The sequence below is a fragment of the Apus apus genome, chromosome 3 (genome assembly GCF_020740795.1).
Source record: "Apus apus isolate bApuApu2 chromosome 3, bApuApu2.pri.cur, whole genome shotgun sequence".
NCBI classification, from domain to species: domain Eukaryota; kingdom Metazoa; phylum Chordata; class Aves; order Apodiformes; family Apodidae; genus Apus; species Apus apus.
Genome location: NC_067284.1, coordinates 71508344 through 71533904, shown reverse-complemented (window position 1 = coordinate 71533904; position 25561 = coordinate 71508344). Strand labels below are relative to the sequence as shown.

General features: G+C 39.5%; 1 protein-coding gene across 2 annotated transcripts in view; it reads left to right on the top strand.

Moving 5' to 3' along the window:
• The first annotated feature begins 11731 nt into the window (after positions 1 to 11731).
• LRPPRC (leucine rich pentatricopeptide repeat containing) overlaps positions 11732 to 25561 on the top strand; it is a 90680-nt gene continuing 76850 nt past the window's right edge. Inside the window, exons 1-2 of one of the 2 annotated variants that reach the window (XM_051615611.1) lie at positions 11732 to 11846; positions 22402 to 22604. In XM_051615611.1, coding sequence (XP_051471571.1) covers positions 11767 to 11846; positions 22402 to 22604 — 283 coding nt within the window. In that variant the 5' untranslated portion in view covers positions 11732 to 11766. Of the gene's footprint in view, positions 11847 to 22398; positions 22605 to 25561 lie in introns of both variants that reach the window. The other variant, XM_051615610.1, reaches the window with a different exon arrangement.

Sequence of the window (25561 nt, the reverse complement as noted above, 5' to 3'; positions counted from 1 at the left end):
CACTGGGGGAATCATTGCCTGGAGTTGCTGTAGGCAGTGTAGTCGGTATGGCTAAATAAAACAGCAGCTGAAAACCTTGGAGAGGTTAAACTTGTAATGAAGCATTCTATAATGTAATGCAATCAAACCTAAACAGTTTGAAGGCATATCTTGCTGACACTCACAACTCGTCTTTCTCATTGAAGTGTATTTAAGGAAGTGACCACCAAACACAAGGATTTCTACATAAGCTTTACAGTTTAAATGGATACATAATTAGGAAAATATTTTAATCTTTTGGTGAAGTAACAATGTCCTACTTAGGCACTTCTAGATGAGGAATTCTTTTAAGAGCTTACTGGCAGATTGGAAACTTTCTGAAACTGTAAATGTTTAAAGAGCTCTACTGGAAGAAATGGAAAGGTAACAGGAAAGGAAGAAAAACATGCTGACAACAAAGAGAAGGCCAGGGAAAGGCTTAGAAGCGAGTATTTGGAACAAAGTAAAAAAAGACTGGTTTGAGTAGGAAAATACATGCAGATAGGAAAAATACAGAGGCTAAATTAATCCTCAGTATAAATCTAATTATTAAGCCAAGACCACGAAACTTTAAGTGGACTGGGGAAAAAGTATGTTTCTTTATTTTTTAATGCTTTTACATATTAAAAAGTTTTATTTGCTTATATTAGAACTGTGAGCCACATGTACTTTTTTACTTACAGATTCCATGGATGACTAAACAACAAGCAGGGTAAGATTCATGTGCTATAAGGATAACATTAAACCTGAGTAACCAAGGAAGTAACTTATAGCTTGCCCAACTGAAAATACATCTTCTTCTTGAGGACAAAAAAAATACTAACTCATGTTAGTTTTTCTTAGGAATCTACTGCTACCTCCAAATTTTAAATAAAACATCTCCTTTTATAGATTTTATGATAAAGCAAAGAAACTAAACTCAAAGTGTTTTATTTTCTAATTACATGTAAGTAATTCTTGTAATAGAATGAGTCTGAAAAAAGAATGCTTTGTTGAAGTCAAGTGAAAAATATCATAAGAGGTGAAAATGCAAAAAGATATAGAAGAAAAATGTTGTACGATAATCCATGTATCAAATATTCATAACAAAATGTGGTGTTAGAAACACATTTACTCAATGAACTTCTGGGTCTATGCCCCACAAACATCTAGGCTCATGTCTATCTTCATGCTTCTTAGTAAAAATATGCCTTAGGTACAGTTAAGCCAGTGGCTGGAGTTGTCAAGCGAATAGCTAAAAAGATGGAAGTAAATTTTGAATTTTATAGGCAGAAATTGAAAGAAAAATAAAACCCAAACTCCCCAATATGAGGAAATAAAGTGTAGCTCAGGGATAAAAAACAAGTAGTACATGCACGCAACTAAAACCAGAAGGAAGCCATTAAATTCTAAGGGCTAATACAGAGGGGAAAAAAAGTAAGGCTTTAACTTGCCAAGATCCTCAATATAAGGGGCCAGCTACATTCCTCTGTTGATCTATCATGCCAATAGGCAAAACCCTTCCTAAAGGAGTCCTAATGCATTCCAACTAATTCACTGTGCATCTTCTAAATTCAGATTGAGGTTTAAGTGTTAGAAGTGGTCTTCTAGGTAAAAAAGCTAATATTCTATTTATTCTTGTAAATTTTTTTTCTAGATGCTTAAGCTTGAATTTTGTCACATACAGTTAACCTTTACTAAAAACTCTGGAAAGATGGAGAGGCTTGACCAAATAATGAGAGTTAACTATAAATGTACCTGCAGGAAAGTGGGCATGGTTATCATGGCTGTAATTCTATTTGGTCTTTAAACTAGGAATGAACAAATTACCAACATTCAGATGCAATCTGGCCACAAACAAGTAGAGTAATACCAAACTGGAGCAAGTGAAGCAGTTTAAACATATGTTATTAAACTAATCCTTGCACACTTTAAAACACAATTGATGAAGTCTTTACATTGAAATTCTACAAGGACCAGAAACACAACTTTGGGCCATCACCTTATAGACTTCTCTGTATGCTTAACTTTTTTCAGAACAGAGACTGTAAATTTATAGTACTGCAGGTATCACTGACTAAATATTTCAAGAATTCCTCTTATTCTGTACAAAGCATGTTTCCACTCTCAAATTAAGATTTATGCACTTCAATGAATTCTTTTTCCACAACTAAAAATTAAACATGTTGATAGATTACATCAAGCTTATCTCCAGAATTGCATACAATACTGAAAGGAGCAATGTAAGAACTATTAATAAAGATCATGTTGTGTAGCTAGGGAATAATCAAAACACAAACCCAGGGGACAGATAGCTAACAGTCAGCAGGGAAATCCTCTTCATCTCCCATCCCGCTCCCTAGCTAAAAGTCAAGAAAATATTCTACTTGGCTTGAGCATTATAAAGCATTGGAATCTGGCAGCAGTATTAGCATAAAATTTAGTATTGTTCTACTCAAATTTGCTTCTAAATAAGGTCTAGTATCTTACTAGATCACATTTTAAACACTGAATATCTAAGTTTAGTTTTCTGAGCATTCAAGATAGGATAAAATAGCATCATTGCTAAAACAAGACATCCAGCCACCATCAGTCACGTAGCTTCCCATTTCTGCACAGGCCTGCTCCTTGTCATCACTTTGTGCTGACACAAACATTTGTGTGGCTGTACAGTGTAAAGGGCTGGGAAGATGAGCTTACTTAAAACTAATCCAGACATATATCCATCTGGTTCATCAAACAGCTATGTAAACAATTGTGCAGCACAAAAGGGTGGTGCAGGTGAGGACTTAGAAGCGAACCACAGGCTGAGGGAAACATTTTTAATATAACCTTCTTGCTACCTACCTCAGAGGGTTTCTCAGCTCTTAGTGACAGACTAATTCCCGCACAGAGATCAGATTGTGTTCACATGACAGTCTCACACTTTGATACATACTCCACTGCCTCAAACAAAACAACCTCTTTTCCATGTATTAAAAAAATAAAAAAATTAAAAAAATCAGGCTAAGCTTATGTATTAGATGAATCAAAATTCTTTCAAACTTCTATGAATTAGTCTGACTCCTCCTCTGTCCTTGCCTTCCCTCTATGAATTTTTGGGGCTACACAGTAAAAGTGTATGGCAGTGTTCATTAAATAGTGGGTGGACAAAAGATTTAAACAGAGAACTAGGCATAGGTATGGCATGGCATTGTCCTAGCACATTGTCTAAACAACGACACAGGAGTTAATACACACACACATGGAGCTGATCACAACATGATGGTGTCTGCAGTGCCAGCAACTTCTTCCTCCCTATCAGCTAGTGCTGCCCTGACCCACACAGAGGGCATTCACGGCCACATGTGCATCTCCAGGCAGGGTCCCCTTCTAAGAAAGTCCTCTTGAGCAGTGACCACTCATTCCAATACACCCGAGCGCTGAAAACACTCAGCTCTTGTTTGTCTGTACCAGCTGACAACATGATCCAAATAACATTTTGCGAGCCATTTCCATAATTTTCTGCTCCATGATTTTCCTCACCAATTCAGACAGTGATATTTTTCCTTTAGGTTTTAAGTAAAGTACAAAGCTGAGAATGAGCTCGGTAAAACTCATTGGATTATAATTGATTTTTCCAGCTATTCCTACCAAATACATTTTGAGTATTACAAGTTAACCTATTTTGAAAATGTTATTGTTGAATAGCAATCATTTTTAAATTGGTGTCATAAGTCAGATGCCTTACAAAAGTGAGCCAACACAGCTGTCACCTGTATCAACCAGACTCAGTCTTGTAAAAAATTACAAAATTAGTATGACAAGACCTACTTTCTGTGAAATCATGCTGGTTAACATTAACTGTATTCTCAGAATTTAATTCTCTACTGATGAAGTCCATCATCAGTTGAACTGTTACTTTCTTGGGGCTCCATGCTAAATAACTATCTTGTATTTCATTTCCCAAGTCAACCATCTTATCACTTACAACAATGGCAGATAGTTCTCCTAGTTCTCTGGAGCTTTTCAGATTTTAATTTAAAATCAAGATCATCAGTCCAGACAGGTTAAGAACCTCAGGATGGCTTCTTTCAACCTGCTTACGTAAAAAAAACATCATGCTAAAATGAAGCCCTTTTACTCTCTTCACTGTGGGGCAAAAAAGTTTTATTGTTCATATACATACAGAGGCATCCAGGTGGTTTTTTTTCTACATTACAGCCATTGCGTTAGGAAGTACTTGCGCCTTGTAGAAAATACTGTCTTCTATGCTGAGAAACAAACCTTTTAGTAACAGAATTCTTTTTTTCTTGTCATGAAAAAATTCCTTTTCCCTACTTTTGTTCTTAATGATAACAGTGCCTGGGATGACTGTGTTAATGTAAGAACTGGATCCCAGCCATTAGGTTTTTATAAGCAATCCTAAAATAAATCAGAGAAACATCTTCATTCTGAAGTATAGGTGAACATTTTTCAAAAATCTATGTTTAAACCTGACAGTTATGTTGCTATCATTAGACAGCAGCAAACATACTTTTCTTCCTTGCTTTTTGGTTGCAAACGGTGACTACCGAGTACCTGCATAACAACAAGATGTTACATCAGATACAGGGCCACTATGAAATTCTCAGTAACTGAAGGTTATAGAGTGTCTGACCTTCAAACAGGATTCAATGCAACATATCACGATTCTCATCAAAGCAGTAAACCTAGCACAGCACATGTTGGAGAGACATCTGCTCCCTTGGATGGAAGAGAAATTTTCCAGCGATCAGATGTAGCCAGAAGCTCCTTTGGATAATGCAGGACAGTGGGAAGAATCCTTCAATCTCAGTTTGTTCTGCAAATTTATAAACTGTAGCTATATCACTTATGAACTGGTTCTTTTTGGGACTTTTTCCTAGCTAACATTTTTTAAGCTCAAACATTACAAATACATGAGTAGAAATGCTCACTGTTAAAGATGCAAAACACTCTCTCCTCTGAAAATAAGCAACTTTTAGTAGCACTTTCCAAAGAACAGCATCAATCAAGAAACAAAACCTATGAGGACAAACTTCTATTTATTTTCTTTTAAGGCAAATATTCAGAGTACCAAGTTGTATTTAGTGGAGCATGAAATTCTTGTCTGCGTCACTGATTTAGTAAAATAATAAGTGTTCCATTGCTTCATCAGAACATATATTTGCCAAAAATAAGCTGAGGATTTTGCAGAGAGAATCCATGTTTGTAGCATTTCTCTCTACATTGCTAAAAATTCTCTTTTGCATCTATTTGATTAATGCCTTTAAAACACAGGTTAAAGAAACACAAATACTTTCATGCCATTGTCATGTATTTAAAGTAATTTATGAGACATGGATGTATCTCATAAGATCCCATGGACTTCTACACCTTGGGATCTGATGAGGTACACCCAGAGATGCTGTAACAAAACCTCAAATATTTTCAACCAAATCAGAAGCTTTGACTTTAGATGTTCTCACTTGATCTGTCTTATATCTAGAATTATAAAATATTTTCTTGTTTGGGATAGGAGATCTAGCAAAATGCATCAGCTAGCATGAACATTGATCTAAAAGCAGCATCAGGATTCTTACCTAAAGCCCTGTAAGCTTATGAATAACATTTTATGATAATTTCCCAGTTCAGCTAGCAATGTCTGATCTCTGAATCACTCCATTCTTGTTTCCAACCAAAAATTAATGCATTAATCAAAATATGAAAATGGTTTATTACACACTGGATCTACCAGCAGCTGAAACAGTTTTATCATTCCTGAAACTTGTCTTAGCACTTTCTTCCCTCCAACACTCATAATAACCAAACCCTGGGACATGACATTCTTTGAAGTACAGCAAGGCCACAATTACACATGGCGAACACCAAGGCAACAACAGAAGAAACACAATGTGATGCACATGCATCTATTTCTTAATTATTACTTTGCTATTATTTAAAAGCAATAGGTTTAAGAGACTGAAGGACTACTAATCAGTTATAGATTTACAACTGCTTTGCAGCTTTCAGTATCAGTACAATATCCAGGTCTCTCAACTATATAATTCACTACAGCTCTATGAATATACCTTGTGACAAAAAGTGCTACCTCAACTTCTCATCTTATGCAGCTTATGGAAAAAATTCAGACATGACCCAGTTATGTCACAACCATTTTCAAACTGTGATCCTCTGAAAACTAACTATATAAAAAAAGCACCTTCTTACTCATCAGATCTACTCCCCACAGATAGCAAGGATAAGATCTGCTGACTTAGTTACAAAAATAAAGGCTCTGCTATTTATTAGCATTTCTACTAACCTTGCAAAACTAACAGAGCTGAGAAGAACAGGAAGTTAAATTCTCTTGTATCTTCAGTGAAAATAATTTTACAGCGCAATACAACTCTAAAAGAGCTCATAGAAAATTTTGGGTGGGTTCAAACAACAGCAAAGGCATACATTTGCCTCCAGAAACATTTTAACTAATGGATGCATATAGCAAAGACTTAATTTAGTATTTTGTTAGAGATTCAGTCAACATTGACAAGGAATTGTTTTAGATGAAAACCAAGCATGCTTTATGCATGTATCAACAGGACATTCAAGCATGAATTTTCAGTTAAAATTGTCTATTACCTACCTTTCTCCAGTTCCTTGGTTTGCCGCCTTATTTGTCATTTTGTCAAGACACTTTGCTATTAGCCTACAAATCCTAAGATTTAATTCTTTTTTCTCTTTTTTTGCTACTACTTGTCCTGTTCCAGTACCTCTTTTTGACTTTATCACCCTGCCAGGGCCAGAACAAAGCAATATAATATGCCATACCATCAAAGCTATGCAGTCACACTTCCATAGACTACGGGAAGGGCTTATACTTAAGGAAACCTACAGCATGGATGAGAGGAGGTTTTTTTTTTATTGGGGCAGTGGGAAACAGTTGACACTTGAGACACAAAGAGCTCCCAAAGGCATCTGAGCAACAAAATTTCATCTTAAACATCCAGAAAAAATACACAGATCTTCCTATGGTCTTTTTGCAAGTCAGCTGGGCTTCCCTTCACCTTATTTCTGGGAGGTGAATGGAAATCCCTTTTCCATCCAGTCAGCAGCATTACCAATTACTTTGTTAGTGCCATCTCATAGACTTTCCTTCATTTCTTTCAACCTATTCTGTTGTCATTCTTCCCCACTTTCCCTCTGAACAATTGATTTGTTTGCACCATCTCCATAGGGAAAGGTCACTTTTTTTAGTTTCTTTGTCATATTATCTCAAGATATATTAAGAATGCATATTCATCATACCAGAGTCTTTTAAGTACCACAGTCTCCAAAATCTAAGGTTATCCTTACTCAGCCATCAGAAATAAAACCAATATCAATACTAACAATATAAATATGTACATATCTTGCTGTCTTCTCTATTCCATGTCCCACATTCCCCCAAAGTCTCAGATAAGCACTCCAAATTATTTTCCCCAAGGCAAATCTTCCTGATGTTCCGTTTCCCAAGATGAATGAAGCCTCAAAACAAATGCTGGGAACTATGTTGCCTCTCCCTGTTGCATAACATAAACCATACACCACAATAAATTATGGCCTTCGTAGGAAGATGGGTGTCTGGCTGTACTGATGTCAACCACACAGAGCTGCCTCTAGGTGAGGCCATGTTAATATAGGGAACAGGAGAGAACAGGCAAAACCATTAGGAGGCTAGGAGCAAGAGGTTCCATCCTACACACCACAAGATGTTTTGTGCCTTCCTTTAAACCTCCTGTCTTGAAAACTCTGTAAGTGTGCCCCAGCTTTCCAACACGTACGTGATGGCTCTGTCAGGGAGCTCAAGCCACTAAAGTGTACCTCCAAGACCTTTGAAGAAACTATGGCATGAACCAAGACCCCAGCGCACAGTGGGCAACCACAGACCAAATTTGACTTTTCAGGTTAGTATCTCATAAACCTCTTTATATCTCATGTATCCCATTACATGAGATAACAGCAATTAGTCACAATCCCTCTTATCATCTTACCCTCCAACACACAGTAACCACAGCCAAATTGCCTAAAGGCAGCAGTCGTACACCAGCATAAATTCTCTTCTGCATGTCATCTTACAGTTACTGTTGCAAAGGCACTTTTGACACAACTTAAATCTTTAACTCCAGAAGTCTTTATTGCTCAGATTCTGGGGGTGCTTTTATCACATAATTTTAACTTTGTATTGGCCAGATTTTCCAAAGTCAACTGTGGCATAAGCCACTTTTTAAGGTGTTTTGTGCATGCAGGGTTTTATTTGAAAGACAGGTGAGTGAGTGAAGAAAACTCTAATTACTGCAGGTTATAACAAATCTTTCCTTGGAAATTTCCATGTCACACTCCAATTAAGTTTAAAAAATGCTTAACAGGCTTTTATGGTAAACTCTAGGAAGTAAACTCTAGCAGAAACTTTATCAGAATTTACAAGTTCAAATAGAGATAGTATACACATAGGCAATGCCTATTTATTACCTTAAATAGCCAGAACAACTTTATGGCCTCCATGTCAACTGGAAGAGTTTGGCCAGAGTCCTTACTGTTAAATCCTTCCACCCTTGAGCACAGCGTGGCCATTGCCAGACTGCCTACTTGCTGCAGCCTCCAGCTGCTTTATACTAATACCTCCAGCTACACCAGGCAACCATCTGGCACAGGCTAAAATTGTTTCAGGGAACAGAAATTCAGTAATAGAGACACAGCTCCAGAGCCCAAGAACAAAAACCGGTACTGCTTAATTACTATCTCCAGAGACAGTCTCCTAGGAATTATTAACAATGAGAATAAATTGCCTGTGCAGAGCAAATCCAACTAAGAATCTTGGAGAGCATGGCCTGTTCATAGAGAGGAAAAAACCCAGGAAGTTAACAGAGGATTAACTTTGCTTCACTAGAGCTTTCTTTTATTTTTTTTCTTTTGGTTACAAGACCACGTCTTCACTAAGCCCATATCCAAGGGTAAACTGAAGTAGTTTGCTCTCTCACCCAATGATCCCACACCAGCCAAAAGAGGGAAATAGGAAAAGAAGCCCCATGGGTTGAAATATAAACAGACTTAATGAAATAACAAAACTAATACACATACCTATATAAAGTATATAAACTTACACTCAACCTAGTCCTCAGGAGGAGCAGAGAGCACAGTAAGCCAAAGAAAAGGCCCAGGAAACACAACTCTTAGCACTCACCATCCCTCCTGGTCTATAATGAGGTAAATGTTACAGGATACACCTGTTCATCAGCTCAGGTCAGCTGCTGGGACTGAGGCTCCCAGCTGACCTGGGGCTACTAATGGCCTGCCCTCAACAGCTGCCCCACCTTTCTTTTCAGTGAAACCAGGACAGACCAACAAATCCTGTCTCCTTAAACTTTCTTTTCCTGGTCCCTTGTCTGCCATACATCTTTCCTTCCCATCTCTCTTAGTCTGGACTCATTCACATCTGATTTTTCAGTGGGCCTTTATACAGCTGACCACAGCTTTTCCTTCAGTGGCTTCTGTGACTCCTTCCTTTTCCTGGTGTATCTTTTGCAATCCTCCTACTTGGATGAGTCTCTTCCTCCTCCTCTTTGGGTATGTTTGTGCTTTTGGCCTTTTCCATATCTCTGGATCTTTTCTACAAATATAGCATAGGTACTTTGCTGAGGACCCACAGATCTATCTCAGGCTTTTCGTCCCTACTGGAACCCTGGTGCCTCACTCACATTTTGTGTACAGCTTATTAATTAGCTCAAGTGTGGCATGACTAAAATGAACCTTTCACCTAATATAACCCCTCCTATTTCTGAACTCCTACTGGTGACACTACGATAAAGTGCTTTCTCTACATTCTCACATAAAAGGGGTAATAAGTTCTCTCCATGGGAGGTGGTTGAGTCGCCATCCCTGGATATGTTTAAGGGTTGTTTGGATGGGGTGTTGGTGGATGTGGTTTAGGGGAAAACTTTGTAGAGTAGGGATGATGGTTGGACTCAGTGATCCCAAGGGTCTTTTCCAACCTGAATAGTTCCATGATTAAGATTCTATATCTAATACACAACTTGTTTTCTTCATCCAGAGAACTAAAACCCTCATCTAGACTCTAAACATTTTATCTCTACTTATAGATTGTTCTATTTTTCAGATCTTGATAAATGTGAGCAAGACCCTCACACTCATTCAGAGAACTTCAGTGAATGTAATTTCTCAAATCTAATCCTTTCCTTTTCACATCAGCTGCCTTTACAGAATCATAGCTACAACCTCTCAGTTGGCAGCGAGAAGACAACTCCTTTCTTAGCAGCCCATCATTTCAGATCCCATTATCTACTTACTAGATTTTCAAACACCTTTGCATTTTCTTTGTCCTCTGGAAGAATTCCTGGTCAGCATCTGTCCCATCATTCTCCTTCAAAACACTTAAATCTGATATTTACTGATTCTATAGCAGAAAGTCTCAGCAACAATAACCTATTATTTATTATCCTGACCAATGCCATCTCCTTACTTCGCTCTTTCAGCCACTTGCTTCATCATTTCTGGCCCTTGTTTTAAACATTGTAGACATTTTTGTACTATGTCTTCAGAATGAGCTCCCAGGGGCTTGACTCCAAAATCAACTTTGGTAAGGACATACACAAGCCAGCCTATAATTAGCATGATTGCTACTAGAGTCTGTACTTGGATTAAAAAAATTCATCTTGATCTCTCTGAATAAGACTGAACTCTGTATTCTGTGAATTACCATCACACTGTGATACAGCAGAAGTTATGATAACCAGTTAACATTACACATATTCCCTTACTAGCTACAGCTCATGCCTTATTGCAAGAGAAGTCTTGAGCATCCAGGGCTTCCTTACAAGCAGCAAAAGTGGGTGTTCATAACTTCGAAAAACTGGGCCATTTGCATCTTGATGAGGGGGCCTTACAAGTCTACCAAATAAAGTGTAATAGGAAACGGCTGATAGTAATTTTTTATTTGATAACAATCAATCTCATCTCTTTTAATGAACAATTTGCTCCTTGGAGTAATTATTTGCAATCTATAGCAAAAAGAATGACTGTGTTTCTGCATGAAAACATGCGCTTAACTTACAGGTAACTAACTCAGTGGTTTATATTGTAGGAATTGCTCTAACCAGCACGCCAAAATGACACATCGGAGCAGACGGCACCTCAGGCCGGAGTTCCTAACGAGGGCTCCTTCCTCTGCTCCTCACTCCCACGGCGTGACCAGAGGGAGGGCGGCAGGGGCTCCCGCGGCCCTGCCCAGGCTGCCTTCCCCCGCCCAGCCGCGCAGGCCCTGCCTTCCCGCCGCCGCACGGCCCGGCGGCAGCTGTTACCGGTACCGACGAGAAGGGGCCCAGCGCCGTTCCCGGCCGCCCACAGGACTCCCTCCCTCCCTCCCTCCGGCACGGGATGGCGGGCGGGCCCGGGCCCAGCTCCTCCCGGACCTGCGGGGAAGGCGCGCAAGGCGGGCCCGCCTCCCGGGAGAGCCTGCCGGGAAAGCCCCCGCTTCCCGGCGCTCCCGCCGGCGCCGCGGCCGCGCCCAGGACGTCCCACCCGGGGCACGGGGGGGAACGAGAAGCGCGCCGGTGCCCGAGCGGCTCCCTCCGTCCCAAGCCTGGGCCCGGCCGCCCCTCCCCCCGAAGCACAATGGTTCCTCCCGTCACCCGCCGCCTGCCGACCCCCCGCCCCCCCCCCCCCGCGCCGCGCCTGCGCGGTGCCGCGGCGCCCCGCTCACGTGCTCCCCGGCGTCCGGCGCGCGCGGCGGTGATGGCCGCGCTGCTGGGCTGCGCCGCGCGCCTGCGGGCGCTGGGCCCGCGCCTCCTGCCCCGCGCGCCCGCCCCGGCCAGGTGAGACCTGCCCCGCGGGGCCGCCCCCCCCCCCCACCGACCCACCGAGGGGCGGCGGGGCCGGCCGGGGCGCCGCTCCGCTCCGCCCCGCCCCGCCCTGCCTGCCCAAGGGCACTGCCGGAGGGGCCGCCGGGCGCGCCCGCCGGTGTCGCCGCGCGGCCTGGTGTCCTGGCTGCGCCGCCCCGGGGGCGCCGCTGGGAGCCCGGCCCGGCCCGGCCCGGCCCGGCCGCCTCTGGCCGCGTGTGCGCGGCGGGGCCGGCTCAGGGACAGCGGCCGCGGGGGAGCCCCGTGCCCCGCCGGCTGGCTGGGCGGGGGCGGAGCGCCCCTCGCTGCTCCGCTCTGCTGCCCTGTCGCGTTGGGCACGAGTGAGAGGAGAGTGGTCGGCTCTCTGCGAAGGGCGAGGGGCGCTGTCCTCCCGAGGGCACTGGTGGGGCAGCGGGTGCAGAAGGGGCCAGGGAGGAGGCGGGGGAGCAGGGGTTGCCCGTGGGTAACCGCAGCAGCTGAGCTGGGGCTTCTCCCTCCCGGTCAGACTCCGCTGTGTCAGTTTTGAGAAGGAATATCTTCCATATTTTTTTTTTTTTTGCTGTGGTTCCCGCTCTGCCACCACACAGGCTGTAAAACTCACCCCATGTGTGTGTGCCTGTCGCTGTTCTGACTGGCCGCGCTAATACGTGATTGAGGCCCTGCACAAAGCAATTAAACAAATGACACAGTTACTCATCATTTGCGAATACAAATGCTTAGTTATATAGAAGTTTGGGTCAGTTTTCCTTAAGTATATGAATGCGTGCTGTATTCTAGTGTTTGCAAAACTTAGTGAGGACCCAGTACAAGTGGGTGGGAGGAGATGTGGCGCTTCTAGTATGTAGATGTGTTACCTTACAGACTGTTCAGACAGCACCTGGTGTCACCGTTACCTCTGAAGGTGGTAAAACAGCATTAGTAACTGAAAAAAAAAAAAAAGTATCAGCATGTGGCTTTAATTAGTATTAATGACAGCTTGAAGGAAATTGTCGCTGCCCATGGCAGGGACGTTGGAACTAGAGGATTTTTAAGATCCCTTCTAGCCCAAAACATTCTATCAGTAAATGTCCCAATGATGCTATAGACCAATTTTTGCATAAAATTGGAGGATATGAAAGCATTTAATATACACACTGAGTTTTATGAGCTGATGTAACAGCTTGGAGCTACTGAAGGGATAAAGTTATTCTGTCCAGTCTCGCTTCTGTCTTGTTACAGCTTTGGTGGTCCCTCTCAGTCAACGTAACTTAATTTCTGGTAGAAAACTTGAAGGGTTTCTTGCCATTCTAGAAAAATAAATACGTTCAGCAGAGGACTCCGTGAGTTCCAGAGCTGTTTCAGGAGAAGGGCTGGGAACAGACAAGAGCCTGCAGCAGAGAACTTCTAGAGTGAAGTCTCGCCACCAAATTAAGGAAGTTGTTGCTACCCGCACTAGTTTTAGTGCTTATCAAAACACTCAGTTGATTTTATTCAGTAGCCTGACTGAAATCTTATCTTAAAGGATAGTTTTCAGCTGGTTTTAGTGGTTAAAGTGTAGCAGAATGTTAAATGCTTAAGTTGATGTGAAGGATGAAGTAGATAGATCTGTGCAGGAAGGACCAGGAACTGGGAAGACATCTGCAGTGTGTCTGGCAACAGGACCACAAGTTTAGTTAGCTGCAGATAATGAACAAACTTTTCTACTTTGTGGTAATTCAGCTGATTATTATTTTTTTTTCCTCAGCTAGAAGCTTGATTTCCTAAATTAGTTTATTGCTATAGGTAATAATCACCAAGAGTCATGGTTAGTCCTTGATGAAGGACTAACTGTTTTTTTTCAAGAAATGTGTGTTCTTGTGATAATTTGACTCTGGCAGCTACATTTTGATTTCCCTCGCAAATGATACTTTTTTCTTGTACCAAATTACACTCTTCTATATTTTCAAGTAAAAGTGGGGTCATAGGTGGGATAGTTCAGTGAAAACTCTTAATTCTCAGCCTAGATTTAGTTAACTAGAGAGTTTAGTAGAGAACACGTTCCCAGAAAACTGCAATGGTATTTATTTTAGCTTTCAGTCTAAGATGTTAATTACATGAGAGTAAGACTAAGCAGCACACCTAAATTCATGCATGATTTCTGGAAAATAATTCCTAAGATAATTTTTCATCTAAAATCTTTGTCTTACTGGCTATTACTATATGATTTAGACATCCTAGTGATGATGAAAACAAAGTGTAAAGCAGAAGTAACATTTATAAACTTAAATTTCACACAGAAGCATGTAATCTCATTTCATTTTTTACCTTGTGTAACTAATAATTGTTGATTTTTTTTTTCTACTTAAGCCTTTATTTCTGGAAGCGGACCTCTTCAAGAACTAGAATGACATGGACAACAATTAGACTTCCTGTACTTACTGTTCAGGTCTTGAGATGGTTTTTCAAGAGTGAAATGCAGTCCACTGCAATAAATTCCAGAGCATATTGATAAAGTTCTATTTGGAAGGGTGGGGAAAAAAACCCCCACAGTTCTTATAGTAAATGAGTAACAAGGAATAATCCAGCATTTTGCAAGAGAACTGGGTAAATGAATGGATATTTATATGTGTTTGATACAGTTGCTTTAGCATTGGAGGTAATGAAAGCAGTTCAGAGTCAGGTTTGAGACTTTCATTACAGTAACAGTTAAAGAAAAGTTGAAAATCTTATTTCTTCAGAGATGTGAAACAGTAACCATTCACATTCAAGCAGAGATTTTACCAAAGCATCATGTTGCTCTGATTTTTCTAGGAAAGTTGTAACTACCATCACCAAACTGTAAAGTAGACAAATGGTGGTTGGACTGTTTATTACACCTGTGTACATTTAGAGGCTCTCAGGAGCTTTTCTGTTGCTTTTCTGCCAGTATGATATGCACTGGACAGAGAAGCCATTCTTCATGCAAATGAGGTTTCAAATTACATCTCAGTACTTTGAAGTACGTCTGCATCTATTATGGAATGATGACTTTGACCACGGTGGGACAGAGTGGATATGCTAGATTAAGGTAGTCTCCCTGCAATGACCAATGGTTCCTGTAGCTCTGTTATGTGTTGCTGCACCACAGTTGAGCCAGTGCAATATACTGTGGCAGTGGTTCCTATTTAATTTTTTGTTGATTTAATCTAAACTTCCTCTGAATATGGATTAGGACACTTGATTGCATTAGGTTGTTGAGAAGCATTTAATTGAAAGAGCCTCAGATGAGCTCTAAAGCAAATTTACAGTTTCAAGTTAAGCAAGCTATGACGGACCAATACAACAGACTTCAGATCTACAACAACAAGCTTTAGCACTGCACAGATTTATGTGGTACAAATTATTTAATGGAACTTCATTCATAGAAGCTTCACTAAAGGAAGAGATGCTTAAATTTGTTGCTAGTAGTTGGCTGTCCAGAATGCTGTAACAACAAACCTGTCAGTCACTGAGTATTCAGAATAGATTTTGGATTAACGTCAGAATATTTTTAGGGAATTTATTTTATGTACTCCAGGTGATTATATAATGGTTTGATGTTACAGCTTGCTGCTGTGGGATAGTTAGTGTTGGGAGGAAGGGTGTTGGCTCTAGTCTTCCCACACTGACTGCCCTCCCCTTGCTGGTGAGCTGGTACTGCTATATAGATCAGAGTGTTCCTTGGAACTATTGCTGAGCTGATTTCATTTGCTAGACTGCAAGGAAAATGTTTTCTGAGGGATCAACAGGTTTTATTGGATCAGTTAACGATCTCATAAACTCTGGAAGGTTGGGGCCATGGGCAAAAGGAGAAGAGGGAACCTTTATGTGAAGGCTGTGTGACATTAGATCAATGCAGGTGTATTGCTGAATTGCACTTTCAGATGTGCAAGTACTAGGATATTAATCTGAAGTTGACACCCTATCTGTTTCCATAGAAAAGGAGACCAATTAGGCTCCTAAAGTGTGGATCGTGAAAGTTTAGCTGAGGAGGATAATCAAGTGGATTCTCCACATGGAAGTTTTGCAAGGCATCTCTGGCTTTTCTTTCACTTCTTAGGTTTGACATTCTAGTCTGTGAGATTATATGTCAGTTTTCAGGACTGTGGAGCAATAGCAAGTTGTGTTGTAGTCAAGCTTGCTTTTTGCAAGGTCTCAGTTTTGTTTGGAGGAGTGATTGCTGATGAAGTTGTTAAGAGTGCAACCATGTACAGTGCTTTTCAAGCTGTCCTTGTAAAGACTGTTGTCTTTTGGTATTTTGTGGTGGGGTCTAGGACAACTGGCTGCTACCAACGGAATGCTGCCAAGACACTTCTGTATTGCCAATTCACTGCTGGGACAGCTGGCCGCCAAAAACTAGGGTGTTTTCTTTCAGGACCGTGAGCAGAATCTTGGGGAGCCGGTGCCTTTGCTCATGGGACTCTGAATTTTGCAAGGTAACTGTATATATGTAGGGGGGGCATATTAGTCAGACAATTTGTAGCATGAAAAATTAATCATGAGATAAAGGCAACTCAATCAAATGTATTTAAAACAGCTTGTTTCAGGTTGCAGTCCTAATAATCACTTTAAAAACTGTGTTTTGATGTTTTCTAAGTGCATTTTAACATTACTTTTAGAAAGTACCTTGTGTTTGATTGAGTTGCCTTTTATCTCATTGTTTCTGTGTTACAAATTGTGCAACTCATGCATTCTCCTATGTATATCTGCAGTTTGACTGCAGAAGAAGAGCCCTGTGAGCAGGGCTGCCTGCTGCCCGAGGTTCTGCTCATGGTGCTGAGAGCAGTTCTCTTCATGGTGCTGAACCAGCACTCCCTGTTGGTCCGGGGCCAGTTGTGCCGATGGTGAATTATCAATGCAGATGTGGGTGGTGGCCAGTTGGCAGTGGCCAGTTGTCCTTTTCCGTTGTGGTGTGCTTGTACAAGATTGAAGCACTTTGGTGTGGTACGAGAGGAATACCTTTTTAAATAATGTTTCAAATCTGGAGGGGATTTGATTTGAACTTTGGGTAATCCATAAGTTAAAAACCCAAATGATTCATACTTTCTTGTGAGTTGTTTTGTTTTTTTTTTAATTAGCTGAGGACTACATGCTTTTGGCAATTTGCTATTGTACTCAGCAATGCATCATGAGTGGAGGAAAACGTAGAATTGAATGCTTAATTACATTAGCAAAATGGTAGAAGTACTAGGTTTTAAATGCAGAGGAGGCATTCTGTAGACTCACTTTTGGTAATACTGAAGCAACGCTCTGTCGTAATAGTTTCATAAAATGCATTGTTTTTGCAGTTGTATGTTTTTTACTGACAGACATAAAATGTGTAGAGACTTCCTAAGAACTAATAGCAAAGCAAAGTTTTCCTGCTTTGCTTCTTGCAAGTCACTTCGGCACAATTTTTAGATATTCTCCAAGAAACCTGAGGTTTCTTAGTCTACATGAAAAAACATGAAATATTCTCTTAAAGGATCTTAACTGTATCTCACTGAAACAAGGATACAGTGGCCTTAACATTGTAGCCTTGTTTTGTAGGTGACTATATCTAAGTCAGGTGAAGTACAGTTTAGCAGTCACGTGCATCATGTTGGGATCTCAGGTTGTATATTTAGTAAACTTAACTAATGCTAAATCTATATGTAGTGCTTTTATGTACAGCAGTGAGTTTTAACTGTTCTAAGTTTACCATTTTCTAATTCGAGCATGGCTTGTCTTTTGAAAAGTATTTCAACCTGTCACCTATTTACTTGAGAATTTAGTTGACAGTTTAGTTAAGAACAGAATATTCAGTACTTCTTACAGAAAAAGCAGAGCAACTACCTAATTGTGGCTCTGATAAAGGGAGGGAAATACCCATATAGTGGCTTTGTAGTTCTGTTTTTTTTGAATGTTTGGAAATGGTCAGATTTTACAGAAAGTAAACTTTGTGCTGCTGCCAGAGAGAGCACTGTAACTATGTTTTGAGTTTTGGGAAGGATTGGACATTTTTGCTCAGGCTAGTAAGATGGGTTTCTTTAGGAAACTGAAGACACTGCCTTTAGTCTACTCTAGAAATATGGAAAACATACAAGTAAGTACTTCAACACGGGACTGAGATTCTCACTAAACCTTTGCAAACATAGAGGAATTTTACTAGTTGACTTGGTATGAATTTCCCCATGCACACTTCATCTCTGCTTAAGTTTTTTTTACACCGTTGTCTTCAGCTGCTTTCCAAATGTTGCAGCTAAATTGGAGGTGGAAAGTTACTGCTAAATAGTAGGTGGTTGTGTGTTGGGATGATGAATGTGTAATTGGTTGATCTTCCTTGTGTCGGCAGGGTCTGCAGTTTTATTCCTCACAATTGTAGAGATAAAGCTGAAAATTATGTAAAGGCTCAAATGTCAGAAGGCTACTTCCAATCTGGTGATTGTGGGAGTAGAAGAGAGTTCACTTTATAGGGCTTAATATATCCTTTGAGCTTCTCTGGGTATGTACCAAGAAACACAGGTCTGAAGCATAGTGAAGAGAAATTATACATTGGGGAAGAATTGGATTGCTAATAGAAACAGACCTGAAGTTTGTCATGCAGCTTCACATACTTGCAAATTTATTGTTTCACATGGACAAAAATCTTAAAATGCTGCTTAAAGGTAATTGATTAAACTAAATACTTGGCATTTATTGCAGCTTGTGGAGAAGTGTTACTCATTTATCCATGTAGCATAGCATTTAATTCTGAATAAAGTGAATTAAAATAATTGAAATAAATATGGTTACATAGTAAGACTATATAATCTAACATCTAGCACTGCGGCAGGACCAGAAATGCCAGGGTCTTGCATGATAGATTTCTTTTTTTTCCTCCCTTCCTAATATTACTGTATAAGCTTCCAGATGAGATTTGACTGTCAAAGTACCCTATTCCAATATTTCATTACAATTAATATGACAACAATTAGTATTACCAGTGTGATGTCTGATGGATTAGGTATAGTTGCCTCTGTACTTGGAAAGTGAGATGGAATAGATGAGTCTTTTGAGTTTTTTAAACTAGGATTTTTTGAGAGTAAACAAACCATGACAAGCAGAATATTTCTCTCTATTCTGTCTATGTTGCTTTTGTTAGGAGTTGAAGAACTGAAATGTTTTGTTGAGTTTTTTGGGGTATTTTTCTATATAGTGTTTCATGTTCAGGAGCAGCTTGTTTTTTCGCTGTACTATTGTGTAGCCAGTTGTACACCGTCGTACATTTCTGTGTTTTAATCCAAAACATGCAACTTTATTTTGTCTGTATTAAATTTATTTTTTGTTGATTTCAGACCATTATATCAAGTAATCAAGATGACACTGAAGTCCGAGGCTCTCCTTCTAAGAGTTTGTCACCATTATGGTGTCATCTGTAAAATTTTATAAGTTTATTAACTCTACTGTCATCCAAATTTTTAATGAACTTAGCTTAGTCTTCTCTATTCTCACCTACACCCCTATCTCCTTGTTAAAATCTAGTCATGGTAAAATGGGTAAAATTTACATAGTGTGGTTGCAGTTAACACTTTTTGAAAGCTAAACATTGTATGATCTGTATTTTTCTATTTTAAGAGATGTGTATTTTCTAAAATTGTCTTCCTTATATGTAGAAGCCTTTCTTGCTGCCTTTTTGTGACTTCCACAGTTATTTTAACAAATTGTTATTGTGGGGTTGGCTTAGCATTATGCAGTACCTCAAATCATGCTACAAGTGTGCTAATTTATTCTACTGCTGAAAGCCTAGAGATGGTAAGGTACACCTTAGTCTTATGCTAGACATTGTGTTTCAGGCTGATGATGGTGATTTAGGTGGATGCCAGTGGAAGTTAAAGAGTGGCTGTTTTATAATCTTATACTGGTTTCCCGTGTCTGTCTGAAACTGAAACTCGAACTCCCATGTTGCCATTCCTTAAAATGTCTTTGATCAACATAAATTAACAGATACACCAGTACCGTATTTGGTAATACCAGGTGGTAGTGGTGGGTAAACAGAAATGCCCAATTCTGCTGATTTTTTAGAAGGCTAAGTTACTGTATAAAAATAACACTTAATATGCAGCTATAATATTTTACAGTGTGCAAGCACAGCTTGATATAGTATAATATTCTAAACTTAGGTTTCAAACAGCATCATGATATTTACTAAGTAGGGAAAATTTAGTAACAGGTGAAACTTTAGTCCTTTCATGCTGTTAACCAGCTTTTTACCTTCATACTTCATCTGGTGGAGCTATTCAGGTGCTTTAAAATGTTTGTGACTTTTGACACAGAGAATCTTACAAAGACGGTTTTCTTAAAGCAGTGCAGGTCTTTAGGCTAAGAAATGTAAATAACCATTAGTTTACGGTTACAAGTGTGCTGTATGGCATAAGATGCAGTTCAATTGTTTGCAAAATACTGTAAACCAATAGAAAAAGACCTTTCAATTTTAATGTGAAGCATGGATGTTTTGTCCACTTGTACTTTGATTGTTAGTGGAAATCAAGTATAAATTTCTGTGTTCCAGACAGTAAGTTGTGTTGCTGCTCACTTCCAAAGCATTTTTTTTCAAGTTGAAGTATTGTGAAAAGCTTTCACAGCTCAGTTAGGAAACAGATTATGCTTCACGCTGATTTTATTTAAAGAATTTTACTCCTAGAATTTATGGCCTGCTCAGTTATCAAATCAAGTTTTCAAATAGGTGGGAAAAGGTGGTCTGTGGGCTACTCACAATAGGCTATCAGGTGGTAAACCATCCATCTGTTTTTACCACCACACTGTTATGCACCCCACTGGTGATTTTTCTGCCCTTTAGCAGCTGTTTACTAATACTGCTGAAACACTGAGTTGCCACAGTATCACAGTATCTTTCTGGTTGGAAGAGACCTTCGAGATCATTGAGTCCAACCACTACCCTACCTCTGCAGTGTCCACCACTAAACCCTGTTCCCTGACACCACATCTGTCTTCTTAGATGTCTCCAGGGATGATGGCTCAACTGCCTTCTTAGACAGCCTGGATCACCCAGTCCAAATTCTGCCCGAGAACAGGACAACCCCAAAGTCCACACCATGTCCCCTGAGGGTGTTGTCTAAATGCTTTTTGAATATTGTCAGGTTCTGTGCCATTACTGCTTCCCTGGGGAGCCTATTCCAGTGCTCCACCAGCCTCTAGGTGAAGAATCTCTTCCTAATATTCAACCCATACTTCCCTCTGCACATCTTCCTACCGTTCCCTTGGGTCCTGTCATTGGTCACCAGAGAGAAGAGGTCAGCTCCTACTCCTCCTTCCCTAATGAGGAATCAGTAAGCTGTGATGAGGTCTCCTCTCGGTCTCCTCCAGGCTGAACAGACCAAGTGCCTTCAGATGCACCTCATATGGCATCCCCTCTAAACCCTTCACCAACCTCATGGTCCTCCTCTGGACACTCTGGTGGTTTTGTATCTTTTTTTGTACTGTGATGGCCAAAACTGCTTTCTCTCCTCCACTGGACCTCCTTTGCTAGGAACTAGCGTTGGTTGGTGAGAAACCAGCCGGCAGATACAGCTGGGACCAAGCTCCAGGTCTCTTTTGTAGAGAATGCCAGCACTCCTTACTTTTCATCTACCAGTTTAACAGAATGTTTAGCCTTTACTAGATAGGACTTCTGGAGCATCTGTTACAGCAAGGGAGTATAAAAATTATATTTTTTTTGGTGTGTGTGCTTTTTTTTTTTTTTTTAAACTACAGATGTTACAGAAATTTAGGTGAAAAGCTGGCTAGAGAGCCAGAGATGAGGGAGGGCAATTTCAGAAGTTGCTGAATCATCTTTTTGCCATCCAACGTGTATTACTTCCTTTGTATAGGAGTCTGGTGGAGGATAGTCTAGTTTATTTTATGCAGTTTTAAGGACAATTGAGAACCAACTTCCAAAAAACCCTGTGTGTAGTGGTAATTTTACGTGCACAGGTAAAATTCTCAATTCCGCTATGACACAAATACTATTTTCTTATTCTTACATACCTTAACTTGTTCTTTAAAAAAAAAATAATAGAAAATTGGCAGTCTCTTACTGTTTTGCTAGAAGTAAGAACACTTTCTCATTATGTTTCTTGTTGTTGTCGTCACTTTATTTTGAGAAAATAAATATTAAATGCAGTGTTGATGTTGAAAAGAAAGGTATGATTTGCTGCCTTGATTTGCTCTATTCTGAAAGAGATGTCTGGAGTGATTTTTCAAAAACATGTGAGAACTTTTTGAGAATCCTTAATGGGACAATAGACTTCTGTAGCACTTGGATGACTTAAATTTTTTTTATTTTTGTGGGAAAAGTGTTTGAAACATTTAACTCATGAGGTGAATCCAACTAAAAATCTCAAAGGAAAAGCTGTTCCAGTGAGAAAATATACATGACTATATGTTTTGTAAGGAGAAAGACACTGAAATGTGTCACACGCAATTGGAATGTTTTTGAGAAGCTGTTCATCAGCAAGAGTGCATTAACTTTTTGACATGGTGTGATTAGTGTAGTTGCAAATGACTTACAGAAGTGTAATGTCTGGGTTTTTGTTTTGTTTTGTTTTTACTTAAGCAGAAACGTTCTCTACCAAACACGGTTCCTTACAGTTGCACCTCAACAGGAGGGAAGAATTAAAGAAGAACCAATTTCAGAAATTCAAAACAGACGGGGCTGGCAGTTTGACTGGGCATTAAATAAACTGGATAACTCTGTCAGAAAAACTGGCCGCATCCCTAAAACCCTTCTACTAAAAGTGTTCAATGAAATATGCAAAACAGGTAAGTTGCTTCCAATTAAAAGAAAACAAAAGCAAAATATAAAAGCTAAAATGTATTGATTCATCAGACCAACTAAACTAATATAAAGAGTTCTGGCTTTCATTTTGTCTTCAAGTGTTGTTTAATCTGCTGCATATGATTAGCATAATTCAAGTGCTTTGAATGCACAAGTTAGTTTTCCTGGTTTTTTTTTTTTTTGTCTTTGGGAATGTGTAAGTCTTGTAAAAATTTAGTGTGCTTATAAGAAATCTTATCATACTGTCTTGCTTATTGTGGGTTTTTTTTATCAGGTAATGTTAAACTTCCTCATATAACTGTACTGTGAACTCTGAACAGGGATCATATCTGTGTTACATAGTATATTTTTTACATGTCTGTAATAAACCAAATGTCCCCACTCTTCCCCATTCCCTGGTAGCTGTGGCTGTCTGGGACAAGAAAGCTTTTATGTTTTTAAAAAAATAAGCAGCGGAGGCATTGTTCATTTTGACAGACTCAATACCCCTTCGGTTAAAAGTAGGCAGACTTTATTAATATTTTGCAAACCAGGTACCACAGTTAATGAGTCAATGGAGACATTTGATGAATACTGGCAGTAATACTTAGTGAATATATTTAGCAATGACAGTATATTGTTTTGGTTTAGTTTTAAACTTTGTTGTGTATTGCTCTGGTCTGTTACTGGCTTGTATACCTGGGGTTGCGCTTTTACAAGTTTTCCAGTTCAGTGTTTAAAAGCTGAGTGCTTGATTCCTGCTCTTTTTTCTGTTGAACTTTGCCGTTTTCCCCTTCTGCTTGTGATATCCTTTCTGATTCTGACTGCTTTAATTTTTTTTTAAGGTATAAGCTTGTAATTCACAAGTGTGGGTTGGCAGGATTTTATATCTCTAAGCTTATGTGTGAATCACAGTTCTTTATGATCTTTAATTACACAGTTTTTAGGAACATATTAGCAAAAGTATTAATTGCTTATGGTGGTTTCCTTTAACTGTGTAAGTATAGTTTTTTTTTTTAAAAAAAAAAAAGGTGTAGAACTTCGTGAGAGATTTAACTAAAATGCTGTCATAATAAATTACGAATATTTACATATAAGCTCTTGTCCTGCAATACTTTCCATACTCATCCTTTCCTGTTTCTTTTGCTTTTCCAGGTACTTGGTCACTAGTATAATGCTGGCATTGTGAAACCGTAGATGTGTTGGCGTTTTTATTTCATGAACTAATTGTATGCAGGGATTTAAAAGTTAGTCAAGTGTGACTTATTTCACCCCTCCATTATGTCTTCAGAAGTTCAAGTCCCCATTTGCAGTTTCTGCCTGTGCCCTCTCAATACTTCAATTTAGTTCTCTTCTCATTATTGCTTAGTTTTCTACCTACTACTGCCTGTGTTTCTTCTCGAATGAATTTATTCTGTATTAATAACTTTTCTGCTGTAGATTGAGCACTTGAAACATAGTTCACAGTAGTTATGCGATATCCTAGGTTTGCTGGTCCTTCTCAGTACCTGAAGATGTAATTCTAGATGGTAGATAGCTTTGTTCTGTTGAGGTTTGCTTTGTGTGACGTTTTGGGTGTGTGTTTTGGTTTTGTTTGGGGTTTTTTTTGTTGTTGTTTTTACTTTATTTTTCCAATATTTCATAGCTGTATAGCTGTTTATACAGTTCTTTATAATTTTAAAATTACACTTGCAGGGGTCAGCAGCACCTGAAAATAACCTTTGTGGCAACAGCTCTTGCCTCTGTGGTGGGCTGTGCACCACTTGGCACGTTGACATGATGACTTGGAAGTAACTTAGAAAGAATTAATTATGCTTTAGGGTGCAAGCAATTTTGGAAGTCTGAATCTTTCATATGCATGAATCTACATATATGTCTCTGAGATAGAAATGATTTTTTATTGTTTATGTTGTATGTGAACATTTATCTTGCTCCTCATTAGGGGAAATTACTTCTGAAATATACCTTTCTCTGTGATAAGAAAGGTAACATTGGTTTATTTTTCTTTATAGTATGCTGCTTTCTGAAGGAACTCCCTTTTATTTTTGATTACTGGGTTTGCATATAAAGATTGAAAAAAAAATTGTCTCCCTCTTATCGGGTCATCTGTGATAGATTCTGCAGCTCTGCCTTACTTTGCCTTAAGAGTAGTAGTGAAATCCAAGAAAGACAGATGAGCTTGTAGTTACTTTTTTGACATCCTGGGACTAGTGCAGAAGTCAGAGAAGGTAGACATTCTTACAGCTTTCTTTCATGATTCTCTAGCTGTAAATTATTTATTTTATATTGACCAAAGGCACAAGTGGAAATAAAAATTTAAATGTGCAGTGTCTCTGAATATCAGTTTTGGAGTAATATGGAATCACAGAATCACCAAGGCTGAAAAAGACCTTTAAGATCATCAGGTCCAGCCTGTGACCTAACAGCACCACATCGGCTAGACCCTAAGTGCCACATCCAGCCTATCCTTGAACACATGCAGGGATGGTTCCTCCACTACTTTCCTGGGAAGTCCATTTCAATGTCTAATCACCCTATCCGTGAGGAAGTACTTCCTAATATCCAACCTAAACCTCCCCTGGAGCAGCTTGAGGCTATGCCCTCTTGTCTTGTTGCTAGTTGCCTGGATTTGATGTGAAGTATTTTGTAATTTTAGAAATTTACCAGAAAGTAATATCCCTGTTAGGATGAAATTATCTGTGGATCTTGGATTGGGAAAATTAAAGTACTAGATCATCCAAGTTTAGTGTTTTATTGTACTAAATGGCACATTTTATCGTGAATCTTTCTCATGATAAGGCATAATAGTGTCATTGTTTAATAATTTGAGTCTACTGTTCAGTAAAAATCTGCAAACTTATACGTATAAGATTCTATTCAGTAAATATCCTTAAATACTTCACTGGGTCTGTCTGGAATATTTTTTTCTAATACGAAATGCATAATTATTTGTAAAGAAATA